The sequence below is a fragment of the Phoxinus phoxinus genome (assembly GCF_949152265.1).
Source record: "Phoxinus phoxinus genome assembly, chromosome: 6".
Classification (NCBI taxonomy): Eukaryota; Metazoa; Chordata; class Actinopteri; order Cypriniformes; family Leuciscidae; genus Phoxinus; species Phoxinus phoxinus.
Window position 1 is genome coordinate 23,777,717 of NC_136881.1, and position 23,465 is coordinate 23,801,181.

The following is a 23,465-nucleotide window of genomic DNA, read 5'->3' on the forward strand; positions in this document are numbered from 1 at the left end:
ATTCTGCTCATTTATAAATGGAAGGGTTCATGGGATCCTATTATAGCAATAAATAATTTCCACAGCTGACAACATTAAATTATCTTCATATGCAGATCGGCTAGTCAGTGATGCAACATGTTTGATGCATCTGAATGAATGAATGAATGCAAAATCAAGTTACAACTGAAAGTACCAAGATTATTTTGAAAGATAATTTAATTGACAGCGCTTGAAATATCTTTGCAGCTACATGTGTCATGAGTTACAAAACAAATTTCCTAATATCAAACAGATAAAAATAAATAAAAATCTGTAGTTGTAAAATATTTATTTATTAATACACATGTAAAATCATCATCATCATCATTTATGACATAGAAGACAATGAATTGCTCTCCTCTCTGCAGTAAAATGTACATTACTAAAAGGTATGTACAGTAGACATTAAAAAAATTATTCATTCAACAACAAAAAAAGAAGTCTATAGGGTGATGAAGTGTTCACTTAAAAGTGCACACTAGGAAGAGGGAGCCATATCTGGGGTGTGCTCTACTAACCCTGGGAATGTGTGCACATCACATTTAGACATCCACACACGGATTATTAGTTGACTTTTGGCTAAAGTGCAGATTGTGCACTAGCAGCTTGGCTTGTGATAATTTGCCACTTAATTCTGAAGAAGAGACTCACAATCTCAACATCATTACATAGTGCCAGATATTTAACATTGGTGCCCTCTGGTGGACAGCAGTAAAATCATTTTTAGTACCATGTACAGCACCAACACATGCAACTCAGTTAAAGCCAATGAAACAACCTGTTGGATGATTAGATTATTAATAAAGTTCCCATTTTCTCAAAGTGCCATTATGCATGTTAAAAGTCAGTGTGGCAGCCAGGATTCGATTCTTTAACTCCTGGGTTGTGTCAAAAAGAGATGTTAACGACAAACTTATTAAAGTCGCATTTACAGGCTTTACTGGCAGAAGACCTCTAGTGTTCACCATGTTGTTAATTTCTCACCAGTCTATAAATCACCTGTGTGCGAGACTATCTACTCCATTTCTACCAGCACACATTATCATTACTCGGATTGGTGAGCGTGCACATTTGCGGTCTTCTTGACTGGACGGGTTTGGTTACTACCTCAGCAGGCCGATTCAACATTCATTGGCTGGCCACTTCTATTCCTGGCCTCTTTCTCTCTCCCCCTTTCTTTCTCTTTTTTAACTTGCTGCTTTTCAAATTTTTCCTGAGCCTTCTTCATATCTTTTAATCTCCTCTTAATGGTGGAACGATCTCTTTGGCTAGACACACCAAGCTCCTGGAAGACAACACATTTCAATGTAATATTATTTAAACCAATATTACAACCAAAAAAAAAAAAAAAAAATAATAATAATACACGGACCAACCTTAAGTTTACTGCTGTCCATGCATAATAGATGTTGGCCATCCACACCTTTAGCTGTAAACTCAGCTATATACTGTTCCATATTCATGCCCATCAACCAGTGGCAGACCTGCTGATTGGTCCACTCTGAAAGGGGGCGGTTCTGCCACATGTAATGCTTTGCAGCTGGAGCAGGGCCATCATCAAGAGTCTGGGAATAAGAGTATGCATATGATGGTTACACTGAGGAGTCATTAGGTGCAAAAGACTGCACTACACCAATCTGCCATGGAAAAAAAAAACACACAAAAAAAACCCCTAACCTATATACCTTCAGCATATTTCAAGCAATCTTCCTTTTCATTTCGTGTGCCTGAATTAAAAGTGCCTGTTAACAGATCAACAGAGATTCCTACCAGGGCAGACTAGAGAATCTGGAGCACACTTATAAAATCAGGTCAGGAACAGTGGTAGACATCAAGAAGACCAAGATAGACTGAAGACTGAGGGGATATGTTCTGAAAAATGTTCTCAGTTCTTTTTAATAAAACGAATGCATGTAGTGACCAGGGGCTGCCAAGCTCCACAATAAATGAACAAAAAGCAACTTTGATTAATCATAAAATCTTTTGGAATCCTCTGATGTTATACATCTATATTTATGCATTTAGGGAATGCTTTTCTCCGAAGTGACTCGCAATGTCAATATATCAATCGATTGTTTAACTTTTATTTTTATTTATTAATATTTTGGGTCTTTTTTCTTTGATGAGACAGTATAGGAAGAAAGGCAGAGGGAGAAAGGATAGAGGGGAACAGAAATAGACAAAAGGAAGGACCATAAGCCAGGACTCGAGTACTGCAATTCTGTCCTCAAGAATATGACTAAATTTAAGACATTTTCTGAAATTATTATTCATGTCAATGACACTAAAAAGCATTGGCTATTCAGTGTTGTGTAGCCTGTGTGGGGAATTAACACCCACAGAAAGCTAAATTCTGCAACTTTTTGGACAGTGGCTGGTAATTTTGCCTCATCTACAAGGCCATTGTGGCAGGCAACCTGTAGGACTTAAAGATTTATGGCTTTGTTATGAAAATGATGACAAAAATCTAATTAAATAAATGTGCAAATGAAAAAAAAATGTTTTTAGTTCATATAGTGAGTTTTATACATATTAAAAAACAAATAAACGAGTAAAGCAATTTAAGGAGGTGATAAAAATGGGTATTCACCAGCCATTTTCCATCAAGAAATTTGACGGAAAAGAGCAGTATGAATATTTTTCTGAACATCTTCGTTTCCCTGAAGAAAGTAAAATGGGTTTGGAACAACATGAGGAGGAATTAGTAATGATTGATTTTTAATTCCTTTAACATTGAGCTACTGACACACCTAACACAACTTGTGAAATAACGTTACCTGTGGCAACATCTTACCAACAGGGCGTAGACAGACTGTTGCAATCATTTGGGAAATTCCACATACCGCAGGCGAAATCCTGTCATTTTAATTGGAAGTTTCGAGTGAGGACAAAAAAAGTTCCCAATGCAGATTCCACTCACGTTCAATTGGTCAAGCAAATTCGCCCAATATAATTCTTCATTGACTTCTGTGTGAGCTGTGCTTCATGCATTGCTTGCTCCACTTTTCATAATGGACATTTTTTGCCCTCACATTTTCTGTGACATTTCAGACCATATGTTTAAAATGCTGTGCTATAAAAGTGAAACAGAAAGACATGCATGCTGAACTATCACCTCTCGTTCTCATAGCTATGAGCATGATCTCATTCGTTCCATTCCTTCCTCACGACACACACACACACTACACCGGTGATACTTGCTCTCCTCTTCAAAACACCTCCCAAACCAGAAGTTCACGTTCAGTGCTGATTAAATATATATGTGTTAGTGTGTGACGAATGCCAACCGTTAACTACAGGATAGCTCATGCAGTGGTGACCCCGCGGCCACTCACCTCGCAGGAGGAGAAGGTATGTGTGTGTGAACGCCCCAGGAGACGGGGCTCTTTCAGTAACCCCGCCAACACAGAGCGAGGACTACCTGCGATTGAATCATCCGTCACAGACAAGCTCTGTAACAAGTAGGACATGGGGACATACACACATAAACACACAAACAGACACAAATGATTTTCTCACAAACAGTTTTTACAGATATAGTAGTTATAAAAGGGAAGTTTGGGATGAATTAGCATCCTCTTCTCAGTTTTAATAAAGATCAAGCTAGTGCAGGGTTACTAAAGGTGTTATATCAATACAAATATATCTAACCAATTCTTCAATGTTCAGACTAAAACAACTTTTTAAACAAGACTGGGAGTTTCTGTGTAATTGGGTCAATGAAAAAAAGACTGTTCAAGTAATGAAGAAAATGAAGTTGTCGTGCAGTTCATGAAACAGATGTGTGTACATTTAATGATATGAATGTTGTAACAATAAAAAAAGAGAAAAAATATTTTACTTATACCTTGAACACATCTTAATTTTGTAAAAAGGTTTTAAAATAAAGGTAAAAAGTGCTTTATAAAAAAACGACTGATATCAATGTAAATTGTATTTACCGGTAATTATTTATTTAATTAATACATTTAATATTAAAATGAACAATTTCTGCTTTATGACGCCCTCCCAAAAATACCAAAAATAAAAAATTATAATTTAATTATATGAAAGAAAGAAAAAGGGTAACATTTATTTTACACATCTGTCCGTCACCAAACCCTGACCCTAATTAGACTGCAAGTACATGTTGTTAATTAATATTACTCTTAATAATACTTGTGTTGTATAACTACACCGTAACAAGGGCACTTTAAAATAAAGTGTAACTGAAAAGAAGAAAAAGAAAATCATGTCATTGACACATTTATTTACTATATTCATGGCTTTGTTACCTTCTTCTCTTAAATGCTTGTCTGAACTAAATCTGAAAAAATGGGGCAGTGACAAGCAGTGATATTACCTTCAGTGCCTTGGAAGCAGTACCAGTGGAGAACGGTTCCAGAAACCAAAACCAGTAGAAACACGAAACTATTTTGTATTACTTGTGAGAGCTGGTAATGGAGCGCTATCTCACACTACAACTACTAGCATGCATCCTTCTCATGTGATAGTGAAAATAATGGATGACTCAAATGTTATTAAATACAGTTATTAGAAAACCATCAAGAACAATCTCTCCCTACTAGGGAAGGGTTAATTCTCAGATACAAACTACGTCACTGAACTAACACATTCCATAGAAATGCTCCATTATGAAACAGGACTGAGCTTTATCAGTGTGGGCCAAATGATATATTATGTAAGAATGCCTTTACTACAATGATGCATTCATCTTTAAACATAACCACACCAAAAATGAGTCCACTAGGGTTAGTAGCAACTGCTATCAACTAAGCGTACTACTGTCGTCAGAACAACAGACACATGAACTGGGGAACTCAATGCATACTGTACCAAATCTAAGGAATGAGAGAGAAGAGATGGCCAGGAGAGGTTGGTCTGAGAGAAAGAAGAGATCGCGAAAAACACATTCTGCATAAACAAAATTACATACACCTGCACGATTTGACAATTCTTCGTACTTCAATGGAAGCAAGAACATCTGACCCTTTGTACAAAGGAGCTGTAGTGACCTAATACTGCAGAATCTTTAATAATAAATAAAGTTTCTTTTTTGGTTTTAAGAAAATCCTAAAACTTTGTAAAAGTATTTTCAAAACCACAACAGTACAGTACAGCCTTCAGAATATGCCCAATTACACAACTCCACTTCCTGTTAGGATAAAAGGCGGAATGTTATGGGATTGCTTAAATATTAACCTTGAATGACATCCAGGAATGCAACCAACCGCAAACTGAATTCCTTTTAAATGTGTATAAAATGAATGCTTTCAATTACTGAAGACACAACTTGTTAACTAATCTCTTCCTCTTACTCAATATAGTTTTGAAAACCACATCTTGAGGGTCTACACAAAACACGTCTCATCATCTGGTCCATACTCACCGTGTTTGTACGATCCTCCATGTTTCCTTCTGAAGGAGTACGAGGCAGACTGCAGCTGGATGCAGAACGCTCTTTCTCTCGCTCTTTCTCTTTTCCCTTCTCTCTGTCCCCAAACCAGGAAAATGGCATACAGGAAGGGACGGAAGAGATGGAGCCAGAGGGGGAAACATTGCTGCTGGACTCATCCAGTAAGTCTCCTGATCCCCTGAGTTTAGACAACAGAAGTCATTCTAAGTGATCTATATTAGAGGAGACCTACAGACTTGTACTGAAGTTAAGTTTAAAATCATTACATATTGTAGTTTAATATTAGGACATTTAATATTCAAACCTGCTCCCTACAGATCCTCTGAGTGTGATGCTCTCCCTTTTTTTGCCTTTGCCTCCAGACCTGCGGATACCACTATAGACCAACACAAAAGAAAGAGTCAGAACTGTTACATTTTTGAGTGTGTTTTACATGTACTTGAATGGGGAAAGAAATCTCTGAAACAAAAAAATACATTTTAAGAATCTATGCTAAATCATGCTTAATAATAAAAGCATGCACACGAAATGCCTCTGTCAAAAATTAATTTTAATTGAAGTTCACAATTCTGTCATAAAGTACATACCCTGTGGCTTTCTATATTTATTTTGTGAAACACCAAATATTTTTTGAAAAATATTTTGTCTTTTTTGTTCATATTATGAAAGTCAATGAGGTCCAAAAAGGACAAAGTTACAGAGAAATGAATATACTATATATGATTCGATATATTTCAAAGTCTCCTGAGGAGACATGATCATTTTGTATAATGCGCAGATCAAAAAGCCTTTATTCACTCTCAAATCACATTCAAATCCTAAAAATACGGTAACACAAATCTCAAATGTCAACATTAACATCAATGCTCAAATATCAACATCATTTCTAATATCTTCTTTTGGGTTCTGTAGACGGTGAAAAAACCCAAACAAATTAAAACAACATACAAATTAAAACAATATTTTAATTATTAATTAATCCTATTCATTTTCCTACAAGTGGCCGACCGGTAATATCACCGATATTGGCGCACAAGAGCAAGTTGCTTGCCAGGCCATACCTGAAATCTGGGAATCGTCTTTTGGACTTTCGTGTTGGTGAACCATCACTCTCTTCATCTGAAAAATGAAGGAAAAAGAAAAATCAAAAGCCTGAGCAGGTAAACCAGTGGTAGTGGGAGATATAAAGAAAAAGTACTTCAAGAAAACATAGGAGAAGTTTTTGTTTATGTTTGTACCTCTGCTCGCTCTGCTCTTGCTGCGCTCCTTGCCTTTGCTCCTCCTGTTTCTCAGACTGAGAAATAGACTAGAGGAGGACTGTGAGGAGGATGGGGACTGAGGGGTAGAAGAGTCTTTAGGTGGAGACAGGCTAGCTTGTGTGCTGCTGTCTCCTTGGGGTGTGTGGCTCTGAATGAATACATCGCCTCCGCCTGGTTCACCTGTTTGGTCATGACCAAACTGTATAGATGGAATGGGTATAGCTAGGCTCTCGAGGTATGATCGCCTTCTTTCACTGTTTGTTCTTTCTTGATTGTTGTCTTGTATGCAGACAGATTCCTATAAACGAGATCAAATTTACATTTGATTTAAAGAAATCAACTTGAAACAAGAGTTTGAGCACGTTAAGGGCCCCAAAAGTGGCCGAAAGGTTGCAAGAAAAATAATAATAATAATAATAAATAATCCTTAGAAGAACAATAGGGCTCTGCGCCCTTTCAGGGCTTGGGCCCTAATTATTGCAAAATTGCAATAATTAAAAAAAGTGTATATATGTAAAAAAAAATTCTCAAGTCTCCTCCTTAAGAGGGACCTGGAAAATCTTGTAAAAAAAAAGAAAAAGAAAGACAGACCACAAAACAACAAGGTTAATTCATCTACATTTTAAGAAATTGTGAGACTTTCTTTTAAATCCTACAGGGTTTAAAGGGATAGCTCACCCAAAAATAAAAATTAGCCCATGATTTACTCACCCTGAACCGTACGCATCGATTTATGGTGGAAGACTAACCCCTGACCCGACGCACAACGTAATGATGAACGAGGAAGCTCAAAGGAAAGAGCAAAACAAAACACCGGTAGCAAATTAGAAATTTTGAAGAGATATGTCGGAGGATTTCTATATAACAGAAGAGGAGCTTCAGTTTGTTGCACAGTCCTATTTGTTTAAACCGCGAGAGGCGTCTAAGTTTACGATACTCCTACATCACGTCATAAATGCGTCACGGGTTACTCTTGTGGCGCAAGTCGACTTGCGTAGTATGCGTTCGATCGTTTGGCGGAAGCTAGTTATTTTAGATTATTAAGTTATAAATATGGGTATTTTTCTTACAAAAACCCATGGCTTCGCCTCAGAAGGCCTGTATTAACCCCCCGGAGTGTGGAGTATTTTTTATCATGGATGGATGCAATTTTTTTGGGCTTCAAATATTGTCCAGCCATTCACACCATTATAAAGCTTGGATTAGCCAGGATATTTTTTAAATATAACTTTGTATTTGTCTGAAAGAAGAATGTCATAAACTAAACCATGGGCTAATTAAAATTTTTGGTTGAACTATCCCTTTAACCGTACAATTATGTGACCTGCAATGAAACTCTTTGAGGTATTGATATGTTTGTGGTTCAATGTACCTGTGATTGGCTAGGTGCCTGTGAGCCTCTTGCTGACTCTCTGAGTTTATTTCGAGATGGCCGCTTGCGTTGGGATCCCTGTGTCAGCTTAGCTTTGGCTCTGTAGACACTACAGTCCAGACGAGCCGTCAGAGGAACATCTCCCCAGTCTGCATCTGAGGAACGACAGACACCAACATCTCAAAACCAGAAAAGACTACACTTTCAAAAACAAAAATTTGTACGCTTTTCCGAACAAAATAGTAATTAATAAAGGTATTACAAGCCAAATAAACTAGAGCAAGATATAACTGTTAGTCCTTTATTTTTGACCACCTTTCACAGAATAAATAATTGAACTTTTGTACCAGATTGAAGGTCGTCTGTAGACAGTCCGTTTCTTTCAGATGAACCGGAGGTCGGACTGCTAGGTTGACTCTCTCCTGCAGGGCTGTAAGACTCTTCAGGTTGGTTTGATCCAGTGCGGCCCTCCAGACAAGCTATCTGAGAAATAATAATATTAATTTGTTACATTTATATAGCGATTTTCTGGGTACTCAAAGCGCTTTACATGGAAGGGGGAATCTCCTCAACCACCACCAATGTGCAGCATCCACCTGGATGATGCGACGGCAGCCATATTGCGCCAGAAAGCCCACCACACACCAGCTTACTGGTGGAGAGGAGACATAGTGAAGCCAATCAGTATATGGGGATGATTAGGAGGCCATGATGGACAGAGGCCAAGGGGCAAATTTGGCCATGATGCCAATGTGTATTTATAACTCTTAAGCATCAGGTAGGAAAGGCTCAATTTTTCCTGCAACGATTTTGCATGGACAACTAACATCTGTTGTAGCTTAATCATTGTGTGTGATACCAACCGTAACCACCAGTGGCTAAGACCTGTTCACACCAAGACAAATGTTTGGTGCGAAAATTCGCTATGACAAACATTTGAATGTGTTTGAACCGCCTTTAATGTGTGTTTAGAAAGGAGGTGTTATAATAATAAATAAAGCTGACCAACCAATAAGATTCACACTTTTGATCATATGACCAGAGCTGCTGCAGTATTTTTGCAAAATGTCATCGATAGTAGAGGAAGAATACAGAATGTCTCTTTTGCCTCTGTACTCTTGTATTTGGTGTTGTTTGATAAACACCATAGTACACTACATACATAAATCTGAACTGCTGCCTATGAGAACGTAAATACTATTTGACTTATTTTCTTCTCCGTGAAAAGCAGGCGTCAGAAACAGAAAATTGCATAGGGCTTTGTGTACTGGAGTAATTAGGGTATTTTTTAGAACTGCTTTACAGTCAAATTGAACTATATTTGCATTATTAATTATTTTTTTCCTGTTGATCATTGTAAAGCTGCTTTGAAAGAATCTGTATTGTATAAAGTGCTATAAAAATAAATGTGACGACGCAAGTATAACACAGTCAATCATATACCCAGTGAAAACTCACAACAGAATGATATTAATGTTTGTGGCCTCACATTGTTCAAAATAAGAGAAATGAACATGAACAGGATGTAGTTTTACCTTGTGCTGTAATTGCCTCAAACTGCTCTTGTATTCTCCCTCCCTTTGCTCCAGTTTTCTCTTCAGTTCTGCCTCTTTCCTTGCACATTCAGACTCTCTACAGGTCAAGAAGTGTTACCACCGTTAACAAAGCATGACAAAATGCATTTCTGCTTAAGACTCTTGTCTCATCTATTGCTGTTTGGAGCAAAGGAATTTCCAATTATTCAGCTTGATTCATATTTCCGCAAATCAGTACATTTCTGAGAATGCCTCACCAACACTTCCCAGAATGATTCTGCTATGACAACACATTACATGCTCAAACACACCTCTGTTGGTGCTCCTGTAGAAGCGTGAGGGTCTTATTGTATTTGAGTTGCAGGGAATCATGTTGACTCTGGGCTTCATTCAAACGCTGGTTGATGGTTTTGCAGAGGGCCTGAGCATCGAGCCAGTGTTTTTCCAACTTTTCAATGCGCTCTCTGCTCTCTTCAACACTCCTTTCAAGAGCTGCACCTCGAGTCTCCCAAGACTTACGTTCTGCTTCACTTACTTGCAGCTATGAAATAACATACACGTAAAGAGTTAAACAGCTCTCCAGGTCCAGACGTTAATAAATAAATACAAAATTTGCTAATAATTACAATTATTTTTAATCCTACCTTCTCTCTCAACTGACCGAGTTCTGTGACTGTGATACTGTGTTTTACATGCAGCTATAAAAAGAGAATTCAAGTGAGAGTGAAGAGTGAGCACTTAACAATGATGAATAAGGTGTATGCAAATAGATGCAAATTGACATTATACCTCTTTGAATTTTTGTTCTAGCTCAGTAGGATCGATATCTTCAGGTAGAACAATGCCTTGGCTCCTCAGTTGTGAAAACACTTCCTGTGCCAAATCATTGGACGTATCCTCCGTCCCCTGCTCCTTTTCAGCCTCTTTCTGTTTATCCTGTATCAACCATAATATGGGCCCAACAATGACTTAATGACTCATTTATTCATGACAACAAGCCTATCTTTATATGTTCAGTTCACAGACCTGTTGCACAACACTCTTTTCAGCTAGTGGCTCAATTAAGTGTTGATCCTGATATTGGTCATGGATTTGAGAAATTTGGTTTTCATCCTGTAGCTGATGGTTCTGGGCTTCGTAATGGTCTTCATCTTTTGGCTCATTGTTTTCAGGGCTTGCCTCGTGTTGTAGAGTCTCGCAGATCAGACGGGCCACCTCGCTCTCCACTCCTGGTTTTTCCCGGCCAATGAGAAACCTGCATTGGAGGACATAAAAATTCCTTCATGAGGTTCTGGGACTATGAACCTTTCGGGTATTTTACTGACTGTGCGATTAGATTTGGCCTGGTGAATCATTACTCGACACTTCCTCCTTAATAGGTAATACATGTTCATTGTACATAATGTACAGTAAAGGTAGTGGAGGGAAAATCTCTTGAGAGCAACCTGGAGTGAGTTGCACAATAGTGTGAGCTCACAGCTAATTTTTGGTGGGGCTTGAAAGCTACTATGTCACTGGTCCTGAACTTTAGCTACAGTTCCACACAACTCAAATTAACTTTAGTTTGGTGTGTCAATACTTACTTGACCAGACCTTTGGTGTTCTTCAAAGTGGTGGCAGCAAAGATTTGAGTGACACCAACCAGACTGATTCCATCTACCTCCACAATCTGATCATTTACCCAAATTCTGTTAAGAAAAAAAACATCAAAGCTCATTTGGATACAGAATAACCAGAATCTGTTTGATTAGTCACACTGTTCATCACCACACAGAGAAGGTTTAATTCTAAATATCATAAGTGAAATTCATATGACAAGTTCTTACCGTCCATCCCGGTGAGCTGCACCTCCCTCTGTGATGGTTTTCACAAAAATGCCCAGCTTCTCTAGTCCTTGATCTGCCCCAACCCCCATCCCAATGATACTGATTCCTAGGCCATCATTACCTACACACACAAAAAAGGCAGCTCAAAATACAGTACTCATGCAAGTTTTGACAGTAAATTCAGGAACACATTTTTGGATAAAAGTGTAAATGAAACCTTTTTGAATGTCTATAGGTAAAACGTCCATCTTTTCAACCCTCTTTTCCAGCTCGTACTCAGCAGATGCAGACACAGGGTCCACATCATCATTACTGCGATCATAATCTTCATTAGAGAAGGTAAAGTACACCTGCGAAAGAGCAAAAACAATTAAACACCACACCTATGCACACCTAATGCACACCCACATCTGATTGAATACATTAATCAGTGATTTATTGATTTCACAATTTATATTGATGTAACACCATGTTCTGATAAGAAAAAGTCCACCCAGATGATTTGTGAAAAAATAGTCATTCATAAATCTTCCTGTTTATGACTGCCCACTTTTACATGTTAATGCTGCCTTTCGTGATTATGAGCTTGCCGCGTATAAGTGCTTTGTTGTCGGAAATAACAGGAATCATAGAGGGCACCAGTTATACTCTTGCTTAATTATTGAGGAAATCTTTTTAAAGCCAAAATTATATTAAGTGTCCCATTCGTTGATAACCATAAATTGCTGTATAGACCTAGATATTCAGCTTGCTGACAATTCTGGAATTTTGGTCAATACAAGCTATTTTTGCTGTGTATAAAACATACAATATGCTTCAAAAGGTTATGAAAATATGCACTACTTTAAAAGCAAGACAAGACGATGTAGCTGTTGTGGTTTAAAATGTATGGCATGCCCAACTCGCAAACTCAAAATGATATCTGAGTTTTCTAGAAGTAAATACGACTTGAGAGGGCATTCATGTCTAATTTACTACTAGGAAACTCATATTTACGCTAATTCCGATAGCATGTGAAGGTAGCATAATTTAGCAATTTGGCCCAAACTTATGAATACGGACTGAGGCATTCAAGCTTTAAAACCACAAAAGTTGTCCAGATGATTCCCACTCTATGTGCCAAGTCTTCAAAAGAGATTCAAGTACTTTGTGTGAGGAACAGACTGAAATTCAAGCCATTACTCACTGATTATCTTTCTCTTGAGTGAGCTGTTAACATCTAAGACAGAAATAACCATTCATTGAGCTGAACTCAAGAACTGGGTCTATCTGATCAGCGAACAAATCATTCAGAGCAGTTTTGTGAACTTGACCAAAACATTTCTTTGAAAAGATCTGATTTAAGATTTTCTGTTAATAATGTATTAAATTATGTGCTATTCCACACATAAAGCAACCACAGTTGGACTACAGTGCAACAGTCATGTGGAGAAAAGCAACCACAGTTGGACTACAGTGCAACAGTCATGTGGAGACTTTTATTATATTTTCATGGGGATTTTGCATGCCCTTTGAAGCTAGGGCTAGGCATGTATGATATGGACAAAAAAATACTATAACAATTTTATTAATCAATATATTGCGATTTCCATTTTAATCACGATTTTAAAACATTATTTCATTACACCAGTGTTTCCCAACTTTTTTTTTTTGCGACGGTACACCACTATATAAAAATAAAACATACTTGCACTAACATGCATTGCTTTAAATCGTAGTTTAAAACTAGATGTTATATTAAAAGTAGTGCTCACATTTATTGAGGTTTCGGCCCGACAGCGATGATATATTCTTATTTATAGCAATTATTGGAATTTTGGGGAATTTGATAATCTTCCATGGCACACCTGACGCTGCACAGTTGTTCGGACGCACTGCCTTACACACATAATTGTCTGTATAATTGTTTTGGAAGCTGGCTTTATTGACAATATTTGCGGGCACTTTGCATCAATGATATGTGACGGCATCGGTTGTGCTGTTCGCAAATGCCTATATTACACATTTTTGTTCACCTGGTTCGGAATGTACCATGTTTTTTTTATGTAAACGCACTAGACGGACGTCTTAAACCAAACCGGTTTTCTAAGCGGGCCCCCGAGGTAAAAGCTTCTCTAGACCTGTACCTCATGTTTTTAACCACAAAAACCTGTTCTGTGTAAATGGCCCCTTATCTGTTTTGCCACGATAGTTTGCAGGTCTCGCAAATTACCTGGCTCTAAAATACTTCATCTCTCCTGTATCCAAAATATTCCCAAAACACAAATGTGGATTTTTTTTGGCTAAGTCCAGTGTTGCCAAGTCCACAGTTTTCCCGTGGAATTGGGCTACTTTTACACTGTTGATTTTCTAAACTTTAGAAAGCATGTTGCGACAAAACCCGCGGGCTACAAAAACAACATGTTTTCTAAAGTTTAGAAATCGTGTATGCTCATGTAGCCATTTTATTACGATTTTGATTTATTGCACAGCTATCTATCTTTGTAATCGCATAGGAAAAATTGAGTGACCAAAACTTCATGACAAAATAAGAAACACATGATGCTACACATGCTATACTGCATTTCACTTTGCGCAAAATCCCTGATTGGACAGATTCCTACTGAGATGACTGCATTCCACCTGCAGTATTTCACTGTACAAAGGCAAATGTGACCACACCTTTATGAAGGCACTATAGCTGAATTACATGTCCACAGAACTTTAGTGGCTGGTTTAGGCTGACATATAGTCAGTTAAAAAGCAGGTCAGTCAATGCATTTCTAACACTGGCACCAGACTTAAAGAATTAAACAGAAGGAAAACACTGCCTCTGAATGGGTGAAAAATGGAGAGGGAATACTGTTACTTTGCTGTGTATAATTTTATACACAGCAAAGTAACAGTATTCCCTCTCCATTTTTCGTTTCTTTTACCATTTCACTTTTGCTTCCACCACCCTTCCTTTCCTCCATCTTTCTTTCTATAACACAATCCCATTCTTCACTTTCTTTCATTTATTTTCTCTACTTTCTTTTGTCTAGCGTCTCTAGTTGTCATGGAGTAAGCGTGCACCTCTGAACAATGTCCTTTTCTTCCCCAACATGCTCAAGCACAGTGTCTCTTTCTATCTCCCTCCCTCCCTCTCTCACTCCTTTAAGCTGTGGCTTTTTAGCAAGAACACAGGACTATTTCTTCCTGGGACTGAGAGAGACTGTCAGGGAACTATGACTTACAATAAGGAAGAAACAACAGATGTCACAGCATTCAGGTTGAGCGTCAAAACTGAAAGCCAGAGTTGGAATGACAAAAGCAGTGATCAAGAAATATTATCAGAACTCTTATAGAATAAAACCGTTCCAATTAGGAAACTGATCCATTGGCGGCGTTACAAATGGTTGTTAAGTTGGTGTGCAATAAAAAAAAGTCAGCAATATATAATTGGTGACCAATTGACTTCCACTGTATGGACAACAAAACAAAACACAGCCACACACACAAAATGATGATACATATCTCAAAATTGCTCTTTTATGTTCCACAGAAGAAGAAAAAAACAAGAAAAAAAAACATACAGCTTTGAAACGTAGTAAATGATAAATAATTTTTTTTTTTTGGGTGAAAATGAATTTGCATTATTGGGTTAAAGATGGATTGTGAAGAACAGCTGGTCTCAAACCATGAGTTTATGAGCTAATATTTAAAGCCCATTGTCTCATCAAAGTCCAAAAGATGTCCAACACAAACATCTGTTGAAAGGAAATCCTTATTCGCAACCTATATGAGACAGGCAACTCACTTCCTGCTGATCCTATATATATGGGAAACAGGATGAGTAAACACAAGAGGTCCACAAATAAAGAAAGGCTCATCCTGAGGGTGAAGGGAAAAACAATGTTGGAACACTATGATATGTACACATAGGGAGACCTGTGCTTCCTGATTTAGAGAGAAAACACATCATAGTGCAGGACAAACGTTTAGTTACCACATGCTACTCATCCCACTTCTATAAATACACTGACAGCGAATTGACACTGACCTAATCCACATGTTCAAAGAGGGCAAACTAAGGAGGAAGGGATGTTGGAGAGAGTGACGTATTGAACATTGAGAACATTGAAATGTTACTGCTATGTTCTGACCCAGACTATAAATCTATGGCATCTTCAGTCTGTGAGGCTCTGAAGAAATACATGACCTGGTTTCCAAACTTAAGAGATGTTTTAAGAGTGCTGAGAACAACAGCAGTCCACAGGGAACGAAACACCATTGCACACATACAGCCAATAGTTACTGACTGGTCTTATGGGCAAAACGGTGCACTTTTGCCACCTACTGCACTGTAACACACTTAATTTGTCTTTCTTTCATTTGTTCTCACAAATGAACACTATAGTAGATTTGTACTCTGAATAAGCTTCCACAGAACAGCAGTTACACAGGCACACACAGAAGACTTTTAAAGCACTCCACTTTCCCAAAGTCAGACATATGAATGACAGCACAATGCACTTTCTGTTTTATGCAACCCAGTGCCTGGTCTCAGACAGATGAAGACCACAAAGTTGTGTTGTGCTTTGATCAGTTTTATGCCTAAAATATTAAAATCTGTACTTATACTAGCACAAGTCTCCTGTGGCCAGAAAAGACATATAAAGCAACAAACTTTATATTATTTAGGGCAGGTTTATCTTAAATAGTGTACACAATACAATGGGAAAAAAGTTAACACTAATGAATCACAGACATGATTCACAAACATATATAGTTCTGCTTGAGAAAATCTGTTAAGCACCTCAAAAAAAAAAAGATGCACAATATGGTTATCAAAATTAAGTGAGTTAAAAATATATATCTGCCAATGGGATAGGAAAAATAAACCGGTTTCCTTACCCTATGATATTTTTTTTCTCATTTAGACCATAAACTAAGATATTTGTTCTTGTAAGCAAAGACCAAATATACATAGAGATTAATTTATCGACTCACTATATCAACATATACCTTGTAAACGACTTGGAAATGGTGTAGAGACCAGCCAATCAGACTGGAACTGTCAATTTTTGGATAGTGTCTGTTTTTGAATCTGATTATGTCAATGTGCATGCTGAGGCTGAACTCAATATTAAGCTACAATCACTTGTATGCTAACAGATTAAATTCACTCAACAGTCGGTCTTTATGAACAGCTTTACATATGTTGTGATCCCTTTACAGTAAATGGTCTGTTTTGGAGAATTGTGTTTGTCTGTTACATGACGATTCATATTTGAGTCATATTCACTGAGGCCAGGGGGAAAAGCCTCTAAAATATGGAATTAATCCTTACACATTTCTCTGTAAAAAAAAAAAAAAAGTCTGTCAGTACACGAGAGACATAGGATATTACATTCCTGAACTGATGCAAGCTCAGGCATGACCTCTGTTGAGAGCTGTTACCTTAAGTTAAATGTTCTAGGTAGAACATATTTTACACTGATCCAGACTGGTGAAGCCACAATTATTAAGAATAATTTCTTAATTGTCTCAGACAGATATGCTATGTTCCTTGTGCTAAAAAATAAAGTTGTCCTGTATTTTGAGGCAAAACAAATAAAAGACGTGGGTGCCAAATACCTTCAAACAAGTAGGATCTTGTCATATAAACCTTGAATAATATCTGCAAAAGTACCACCATAAGAATGCTTCATAAAATTAAGAGTTAAGGTGGTGACCGAATTGAGCCACGGGCATCTGGTAAATGTGCAAACAGATTTGGGTCACTGCCGGCAGGCTAATTCCTTCAAGCTCTAACAAAAACCTCTAAACCATTCCAGAGGGAGTACAAATCACCAACAACAACATAAAAAATGCTAAAGCTGAATAAAAAATCATTTGAAGTAGGCTACTTTAAACTCTTTAAATGATAGGTTTCTAACAAATAGGACGACTAGTTGAGACATACTGTACCTTGATTGGTGCTGTAGAGAACTTGATCTTTCTCTTTGGACTGAGGTCTTCCTCATCAGAGAGCCCTGGAAGTTCCTCAAATTCCTGGGATTCCTCCTTCACTTGACATTCCAAATCGGTCCTGTTGTCCTTGTCATCCACAAAGGCTGCATTCTCAATACCACAAATTAAAGATCGTTTCCCCATCAAGCACTGATCATCTTGCTGTTGTCTCTCTTTTCCTGATAAGACGTCATATTCCATATCTTGTTCATCATCGTCCTCCTCTATAGCTTCAACAGGTTCTACTCCCTCATCCTCTCCTTTCCTCCGTTCATCCTGCTGTTCCTTATCTTCAACATCAATAGCTTTCTGCTCACTTTCCTTCATAACAGTCTCCAGAACGGGCTCCTCTTCAGTTTGGCTTGTCTTTAGTTTTACTTCCTTGTTGTCTTTTTCCTCCTCCTCCTCCTCGTCTTCTTTTTCCATTATATTCTCCTCAAGAAACTTTCCCTCCCCTCTATGGTCTTCCTTTCCTCCAGTCTGTACAGATTCCTCACCCGCCCTCCATCCCTCCTCATGTTCCTTAACGCTCTGTTTTGATTCCTTCACAAGGAATGTTAATTGGAGCTCCTCGTTGTCGGTCAACACCCTCCCAGAATTGTGATTTGGGGATAGGTTATCCTTTCCAGCCTCTTCAAAAACATCATCCTCAACATGTTCCTCCTCATTGCCTTCACTTTCGGATGATTCAGTCTTCACCACTACCAGCTCAGCTCTGACTGTGGACGAACCAGAAACCTTCTCAGAGTTGTTGCCTTCAACTTGCTGTTGTTGATGTGAAGGATCCTCTGGTACAGATCCATTACTAGTGGTACTCCTTGTAGACGAGTGGTGGATCTTGTCGCTTCTATACAGAAGAGTGGGATCTGAGGAGACGCTATCTTCTGAAGACTCTTCAATATGTTCTTTTGCTGTGGAACTAGTATTTTGTAATGTCTTCTCCGTACAGACTCCATTTAAAGGAGTACTGTGTGAATCCGAACCATTTAACTTGGGCAAACATGTTTCAGCCGGAGAATCAGTCCATAGTGAATAAGAGGTAGGGGAACTACAGCTGTCTGGTGATGAAGGGGGATCAGAATGGTCACTAGCAGCAGAGGGTGACTGGGAATGGCTGATGGGACTGTGGGATTCAGTTGAGGGAGCAGCTGACAGCGACTCACTATCACTGTCCAACATAAAACTCTCCAGACGTCTGGATATTGGCCCGGCATTCATGGACACACTCAGCTTGTGTGATGGTGTCTCACTTTCGCTTCTCCCTTTTTCCTCATACTCGCTTTCTTTTGCCTGTCCCTCTAGCTCTTTAGGTTTGTCCTTGCTTTCTCCAGTAACTGACACTTTCCTGTCTTGTCTCTCAAATGGTTGGGACCAGATAACTTTAACAGAGGCAGATCTCTCAGTTGGAGACTGCTCTTTAAGGCCACTCTCAAACAGCTTTCTGGTCATTGTGAACTTCTCAGCCATTGCTGCCTTGTCAATGGAAACATCCTCTGTTTTTCGTGCCTCAAAGAAGGCTGAATCTAGACTGGAAACGCTACTCAAGCTGGATCTGTAAGGGGTGGAATCCAGTGGAAATTTGGGCGATGTGGGTTTGGTGAAATTGGGACTGTCTTGATTCTGTTTTTCATCCATTTGCAAGAACATATTTTTTATTTTGCTCACTTTATCGCCCGACGCTCTGCCACGGGTCTCATTGCCTCCACAAGAGAAGGGAGACGTCGAGCTGATTGATGCGCTCACATCAAATGAGCATTTGATGGAATGGAAGTCTGACTTATAGGCGTTCCTGTGAGGAGATGCACTTCTCAGTGCCCGTTCACTTTTGTTTTCACTTTTAATCATGATCACAGATTAAAAAGAACAGATTTGAAGATTTCAGTACGTAAAATAGATAAAACTGGGACTAAAAAAAACACTGCATATCCAGGTGCATAGTACGTCCTCATTCACACTGGCTGAGATTGCAGACACAGATGTTGCCGAGTGACTGACACAGTGCCAATCGCTCTTACCTACAGCAGAGAGAAATCAAGAAACCTGTCAGTCTGTATTTTAAATAAACTAATTATCTCTCTTCTCAATACATTTACCCAAATATGTATACACTATTTATTTCAGTGTTTTGTGTAAATGCATGATTCAGTATTAACTCCTCTCAAATGCTTTCATGATGCACTGTAAATATTTTGTTACATTTACTGTACGAAAAATGCCAGCGGTGGTAGCAAAGAAACTGTATAAGTGCAATATACCTATATCTAAGTGATCTATTAAAATATTTTGATATTGTAAAATTTACAGAAAATAGCACAGATGGCGATGGAAGGCCTCTTCTACGATTTTGGCCATTATTAACATGACAGAAGAAACTGATATCCAAAAAATCATGATCAGGGTAAGATAACATAAACACTACATAATTGATAAAACATTAAGAAACAAAACAAATAAACAAATGTAGGTTAATGGTTCATGTAAGGAATTCTGAGAATTCCCCTTTCTCATAAGTTACCAAGGCGATTCATACTTTTTACCAAAACACAACTTAAATAGGCTATTTGTCCCTAAAGTGTTCATAATGTTCATTTCCCCAAAAAATTACAAATTAAAATAATAAAAACAAGTCTTTTAAGCTTACTGGTAACCGATTGACAGATTTTTCGTTTTACATTCTTACAATGTTGAATTAGCCAGTGTTTTTATATTTACAGGTAACAGGTGTCCAAATAATACCACCTCTCCGTCTTTTTTGACAGTCGATCTGTTCCCATTGACTGCTGTTACCGACTTCAATTCTAATGAAGCTTGACAAGTTTAAGTTTCTGTAGGCTAAGTATGGAAGTTTATCTTTACATTTTTGAAAACAACACTACCAGAAAAACGAGTCTAAACCTACCTGAACTTCATTCATTCCGACTTAAATGAATAATTGAGAAACCATAACCAAAGCCCAAACAATCACAAACTTGATAGACGTCGTCTTTTCTCCGAAGTCTACATGCCTTTCCCCGTGTATGTAACCAGCTCAACAAACCTTATCCCCACATGCGCGCTCCCTCCTTCAGCGTCATACCCGCTGCTTCTTTCCGGAGCTCGCGAGTCAGGCAAGCATGCGGACGGAGTGGCAGAGAAAAAAAATACTTGGACAACCGTGGGAAAGTCAGTAACTCACCCATAAAGTAACAGCTAAATCCAGATAAGGACTAGGGGCTAAAGTAGCCTATAATAGACAATAGGCTATAACAAAATTACAACAAAAAATACATTATGTAAACTGTATATGAACCGTTCTTTCGAAATGTATTAAAGATACACCGATTTTAAAAAGACACCCAAATCCTCCATGAGTGAAGAATAAAACACATTTTTTTAAATAATAATAATAGTGATAATAATTTGAGGCTAAAATCCAAATTGTATCTTTTTATAGGCTACATATATATATATATTAAAAACCTTTCCAAAACTAATAAATATTCCTAGATCTCAAATCATCAAACTGGTTCCAGTGCACCAGCCTTTTCGGGGACATAGCAGTGAGCCATATCTGAGTTTAATCTCCCTGACAATTACAAGTAGGTCACCATCTTAGTGCTTCTGAGATGAGATGAGTGGAGCAGAGGACAAAGGAAAAGAAAAGGAGCTGGAAGTAAAGGAGGAGTGAAGGATTGAAACAGCATTGCAGATAAATGTCATTAACACAAACACATCTGAGCATGATGCAAAAGAAAAGAGAACCGGGCAAAAACACTGTTCACTAGACACTGTAAACTGCCAATAAAATGACGTGAAGATTTATGATAAACCATTTTGCTCTAGACGTTTTGTCTCCTTCTGTTTGTCTTGGTGTGGACTGTGTTCCATTGTAAACGACTGTGTAATGTGTGACCATGTGAAGCCTCTAACAGATGGCATTTTGTAACTACATATTGAAAGTAGATTATCTCTGCTGATCCGCTGTTCACTGTGACAATCAGCATAACTGAAGCATGCAGTTCCATTTAAAACTCCATGGTGATTAGATGTAAAATAAACATTTTCCAGGGTCCTGGGTCCCTCAGAAAGAGCAACAAACTGCTGATCCTGAGAAAAAAAATGTGTCACGAGGTTCATTCTTAGAGATCTCTGCTGTTTTTCTTTCCCGGCATCAATCAGAAAACTGTCTTAAACTAAACCCAAAATACTTCAGTTATGTAATCGGATGCATTCCTTTTATATATATATATAAAAAAAGAAACAAATGAAAGAGGAAAAAGAGGAAAAAAATGGACACTTACCATATCTTTGATATTCCTTTCCAGTGAAAAAAACCCCCTTTACATCTCAATCCAGATTGGATGCATGAAACAGGTGTCTTTAGCCTGTGCTGCTGACCTTAGTCCTGTTTCACTATTTCATGACCTGTGTTTTGTTTCTGTTTGTGGAAAGTTGTGATGATATGACGCATCATCGTCGAAGTCCTTTTTCCGCCTGGCCCGGGTTTGTTACATGGCCTGAATTTGGTGCTGTTTTCCCCAGGTGGCCTCAGGACCTAGATTTATAAAAATATCACCCAATCATAGAGGCAGCACGGATGAGAGAATGAGAGAGAGATTCGATAAAATTAGCTAGAACTGAAGTACAATACAGTTCACGCATTTATAGAGGAATGAACTGTTGCTAGAATGTTCTGCATCTTCACAATTAAAGAATCTTTGAAGCAAATGAGAGATGATATATATATATATATATATATATAAATTACATTGTTGATGGCCAGATTGAATTGGAGAACACATGGTTCTGATAAAAAACCACACAAAAAACCACATAGGCAGCTCTGTTTTTCTGTTGCATTTTTTCAACAGCGATGAATTGATGTATATTGTGCATGCAAGCATATGTCAATGGCTGTAAGAGTTTCTCTGACCTCATTAGGGATATAAATAAACCCCGGTCTTCTGAAGTTTCAACAGGAATTCTTTCATAAACCATCCCAGTCTGACAATATGACGTTATCTCTGTATTTAGACAACCAGCCCACACAATGAAATCTCAAAATATTTATTGAGACAATTATTTGCAATAGATATGCTATGGGGGAGTTGGTCAATGAATACATTGAGACAACATTTAAAGTTAACCATGGAATCTCACATTTCCAAACTCTCAGCTCCATGGATCAGATACGCTGGATATATATGAAGGACTTTATATAAGAGATCCGAGGGGTGATGGCACTATACAGAGACACAGATGGTGATCTATTTACAACTCTTAATTTAGAACTTAAAGTTTCCCTCGCGTTTTGGCCTGCTACAATTTGTTCATAATTAATCACGCACATAACACTGGTAACAATAAAGACTCCCACTTAAAGCTATATTTAGTCTCTTTTATTTACAAAAGACAGGCTTGTAGAATCATAAAGTTTTAGAAAACAAAGACAACATATCTAAAAATATGACCTGGATGTTTTTCCTGTTGCTTATGCAAAACTGTTGTGCTGTAAAAGCTCTCAGACTCAGACAAGTAAGTCTCCATTATAGTGCACAGTTTATCTAAGCATATTGCTTTTGTTTTTAAGCTTTTGCTAGTCTGTTTTTAAGGCCCAAGCCAGAGACATGTTCACAGATGAACACTTTGATTGTTTTTCATCTCAGGCTGACATTCAGGGCTCTTGGAAAGTTACTGGCAGGTACAGTGGGATTCCAATTACATTATTTACTGGCTTGAGTCACTTCATGTAATAACAACTGGGAAGATGATTAAACAAGCAGTAATAATGATAACAGCACCAAACACTCATCAAACAATGAGTGTATGTTTACATTGTATCACAGCAGTTTTGGCTTATGGTCATCTTCATTATATAAAATATCATATAATTCTTGTATAGTCTAAGTATAGCTGAAGGCAGGGGCTATAGGCAGATGGACTTAGGCTCTCTTCTGAATATGAGATGTTGTAGCTCAGAGGACTGCGCTGTGCTTTTTGGGTTGCGATTTCAAATCTTGCATGACTGAGATTTTTTTTCTAATTAAACACTTTTAAATAGCATTGATTGACAGTATAGCCTGG

The 23,465-nt window shown here is 38.0% G+C and overlaps 1 protein-coding gene across 5 annotated transcripts; it reads right to left on the minus strand.

The window, feature by feature from the left end:
* Positions 1-187: 187 nt before the first annotated feature.
* Positions 188-20,603, minus strand: ppp1r9alb (protein phosphatase 1 regulatory subunit 9A-like B). Of its 5 annotated transcripts, none has more exons than XM_079617373.1 (20): positions 20,440-20,603; positions 17,361-19,417; positions 11,647-11,779; positions 11,430-11,550; positions 11,187-11,291; positions 10,630-10,858; positions 10,393-10,539; positions 10,248-10,301; positions 9,915-10,144; positions 9,604-9,700; positions 8,416-8,551; positions 8,069-8,223; positions 6,676-6,994; positions 6,499-6,556; positions 5,742-5,813; positions 5,411-5,615; positions 4,858-4,902; positions 3,357-3,473; positions 1,398-1,586; positions 188-1,306 (listed from the first exon to the last, which is right to left on the minus strand). In XM_079617373.1, exons 2-20 carry the CDS (start codon positions 19,245-19,247, stop codon positions 1,130-1,132), a joined length of 4,476 nt encoding a protein of 1,491 aa, XP_079473499.1. In that variant the 5' UTR covers positions 19,248-19,417; positions 20,440-20,603; the 3' UTR covers positions 188-1,129. The 5 variants fall into 5 exon arrangements, with proteins under 5 accessions (XP_079473499.1, XP_079473498.1, XP_079473500.1 ...); XM_079617372.1 differs by having other exon boundaries at positions 20,302-20,464; XM_079617374.1 differs by lacking the exon at positions 4,858-4,902 and having other exon boundaries at positions 20,302-20,464.
* Between the last annotated feature and the right edge of the window lie 2,862 nt (positions 20,604-23,465).

Coding starts and splice junctions, on each gene's coding strand:
- ppp1r9alb (XM_079617373.1), bottom strand. CDS start 19,247: ATGATTAAAAGTGAAAACAAAAGTGAACGGGCACTGAGAAGTGCATCT. Junction 11,551..11,646: donor ACCTATAGACATTCAAAAAG/GTTTCATTTACA, acceptor TTGTGTGTGTAG/GTAATGATGGCCTAGGAATC. Junction 6,995..8,068: donor AGGCACCTAGCCAATCACAG/GTACATTGAACC, acceptor TCTCGTTTATAG/GAATCTGTCTGCATACAAGA.